The sequence below is a fragment of the Nicotiana attenuata genome, unplaced genomic scaffold (assembly GCF_001879085.1).
Source record: "Nicotiana attenuata strain UT unplaced genomic scaffold, NIATTr2, whole genome shotgun sequence".
NCBI classification, from domain to species: Eukaryota; Viridiplantae; Streptophyta; class Magnoliopsida; order Solanales; family Solanaceae; genus Nicotiana; species Nicotiana attenuata.
In genome coordinates this window covers 259886-262452 of record NW_017670306.1, presented here as the reverse complement: position 1 = coordinate 262452, position 2567 = coordinate 259886, and the positions used below count along the sequence as shown (strand labels likewise).

General features: G+C 38.9%; 1 protein-coding gene across 1 annotated transcript; it reads right to left on the bottom strand.

Annotated features, from left to right (window-relative positions):
* Positions 1 to 923: 923 nt before the first annotated feature.
* LOC109237548 (tubby-like F-box protein 3) lies at positions 924 to 1977 on the bottom strand. The gene is made up of 3 exons (XM_019403869.1): positions 1887 to 1977; positions 1699 to 1770; positions 924 to 1422 (listed from the first exon to the last, which is right to left on the bottom strand). The coding sequence occupies exons 1-3, from the start codon at positions 1975 to 1977 to the stop codon at positions 932 to 934; spliced, it is 654 nt and encodes a 217-aa protein (XP_019259414.1). The 3' UTR covers positions 924 to 931.
* Between the last annotated feature and the right edge of the window lie 590 nt (positions 1978 to 2567).

Here is a 2567-nt window from a genome sequence, read left to right as displayed (position 1 = left end):
CTTAAGTACCACTATGTAGGATATAATTAGGAAACCTCCTACCAAATAATTAATGCCAGTATCTATTGATATTGTTGTAATAAAAAACCGGTATACAGTCTAGTATGTCATCACAAATGCACACTCTTGATTGTTTTTGCAATGTGTTTGGCAAAAAGTGTCACCAGCCTTACATTGGTGTTCTATCTCCACAAATATCTCGTCTTGCATATTGCAATTACATTTAGGCATTATTCCAAAAGAGAAATACTACCGTTGATAAAGGCATCAAAATGCTCGCACTACAAAAGTTTTGAACTCTAAGGGAAAAAACAAAAATTCAGAAATGTAAGGCACAACAAGTAATCACAAGTACAATCTGGTAGCGAGCTAACAAAAGCAGTAAGTTAGAAGAACCAAACTGGGAAGCATATGTCTATTTACAAAAAGCAACAAGAGAAGGGTCCAAGCACAGGAAACCCGGGCGATTAATTCAGCAAAGAACAAACTTGCTGCAATTCAACTGGGTGTTAGTTCAGTGGCCAACAGACACAGGGGGTTATGCAAACGCCAGCATGAAAGCCTCAATACATCTTGCAGAACCTGCATGAACCAGTCCATCGATCATTATACTTAAAAGGCAACAAAATGGTTCATCTGCAAACAAAGTAATACTTGGGGTTTCCAGAAAAGAGATTGTGTACATACATACAACTTATAATCAAAAGCCTTGGACAGTCGTTTTAACAGTTTATAATTACCAAATAGTACAGTGGTATTGAAAACATGTCTTGTCCCACCAGAAGGTTGTTCCTTGGGATCACCAAACACACACTTTCTAATAATCATATCATTGCTACTGCTCACTTCAGTACAGTATCATATACTAAAATGAGCACATGAAAATCAAATGATGATGAGTAAAAGGTGACAGCAAAAAGCACCTGTCTCATTATTCACAGGCAATTTTGGTGTCAAAGCTGCTGAGGCAGATCGCAAATGCCTGAAATGCAGAGATAGGATACTGATAGTCCATGGTAAACACATCTTCTCCCACTTTTCCAAATTGGAGAACAACATTCTCATGTTCCTGTCCAGCTCCATCACCTCGAGAAGCAACTAGCTGAAAGTTTTTTACGGAAGCAACTGTTACCCTGCCATTGAAGTTAAGACACCAGCATTGGAGTTGCTCGTGCCACCTAGGAGCCTTGTTCTTCAAACTTAAAACTTCATCTTTTTGACTGGGTAAAGGCCCGGATGGGAAGTTATCCATGCGAGTTGATTTTGATCTAAAAAAGGGAAGGGAAGGAAAGGAATCTACATTCACAGGGACAAATTCTGTCTGCGTAGGGGCTACACCCCCAGGTTCAACAGAAGAAGCAGGAATTGCATCCATGACACACAGCATCCTCCTAGGCCCCCTGACAAAAACAAACAATTTCTTTCAATTGGCAAGTGAGAGATATAACCATCCCTTCTCAATCAGTAAAACATTCTCTTTTCAATCGATAAAAGTGTAACATTCATGACATCAAAAACCTATTAAATTAATCTTGAATTTCCTGTCTTGGCTTGGCACAAAGAAAGACATTCGCTTTTTAGTATGAATTGAGTAAAATATCCACTTTTTTTTTTTTTTTGAACTGATAACATTTGTATATATTAATAGAATGAGTACATAGGTTGTACTGAAAACCCTATTTACAGGTAAATGCTAACTAGATGTGCTAGAGTGCAATCCTAGAAAGATCCTAGTATGTCTAAGATTGACAGCGTATCTTCTGTGTAAATCTGTTTACACCAAAAACAAAAAAGAAGAATACAATTGAGTTTGATCTTCTGCACTAAGTTGCTTCTGTCTTCAAAACATCTAGCATTCCTTTCCTTCCAAACTGTCCACCAGATACATGCTGGGACAGTCCTCCATCTATCTCTGTTAGTTGCTTCAGCTCCAGCTTCTTCCCAACTAAGAAGAACTTCAGTAATCTTGGAGGGCATTGTCCATGATATACCCCTAAGACTAATAAAAATTTTCCATAGTTGGTCTGTTATCTTGCAGTGTAGAAATAGATGGCTAACTGTCTCAGCATTTTCCCCCCATAGAAAGCATCTTGAACACAAAGAGAACCCTCTCTTTGTGAGATTATCCTGGGTTAAGACAGCTTCCTTTGCTAGTAGCCAAGTGAAACAAGCTACCTTATAGGGAATCTTGGTTCTCCATATAAGCTTCCATGGCCAATCATGTATCTGTGGATCATTTTGATTCAAAATCTTATATGCTGCATTCACCTGATAGACCCCTCTGTTGTGCCTCTGCCACCAAAGTGAATCCACCCCTTCCTGTGTACCTTTAAATGCATCCAGCTTGACTTTGTAGAGGTCAGTTAATCTTGCTATCTCCCAGTCATTCAACTGTCTTCTAAGAGTGAGTTCCTAACCTTGAGAACTCCACATTTCAGCTACTGTCTTCTGTTGGTTTTGTGCCAAACCAAACATATCAGGGTAGAGTTCCTTTAGGCATCCATGTCCCAACCAGTTATCATTCCAGAATGATGTTTTCCTTCCATTGTTCACTCTTATGAAAGTGT

What these genes read in the sequence shown, in the direction of transcription:
- LOC109237548 (XM_019403869.1), bottom strand. Translation starts at nt 1,977, where the DNA reads ATGCCCTCCAAGATTACTGAAGTTCTTCTTAGTTGGGAAGAAGCTGGA. An exon ending in ATGGAGGACTGTCCCAGCAT is followed by an intron (nt 1,771 to 1,886) that starts GTATCTGGTGGA and finishes TGGTGTAAACAG; the next exon opens with ATTTACACAGAAGATACGCT. An exon ending in ATTGCACTCTAGCACATCTA is followed by an intron (nt 1,423 to 1,698) that starts GTTAGCATTTAC and finishes TTGCCAATTGAA; the next exon opens with AGAAATTGTTTGTTTTTGTC.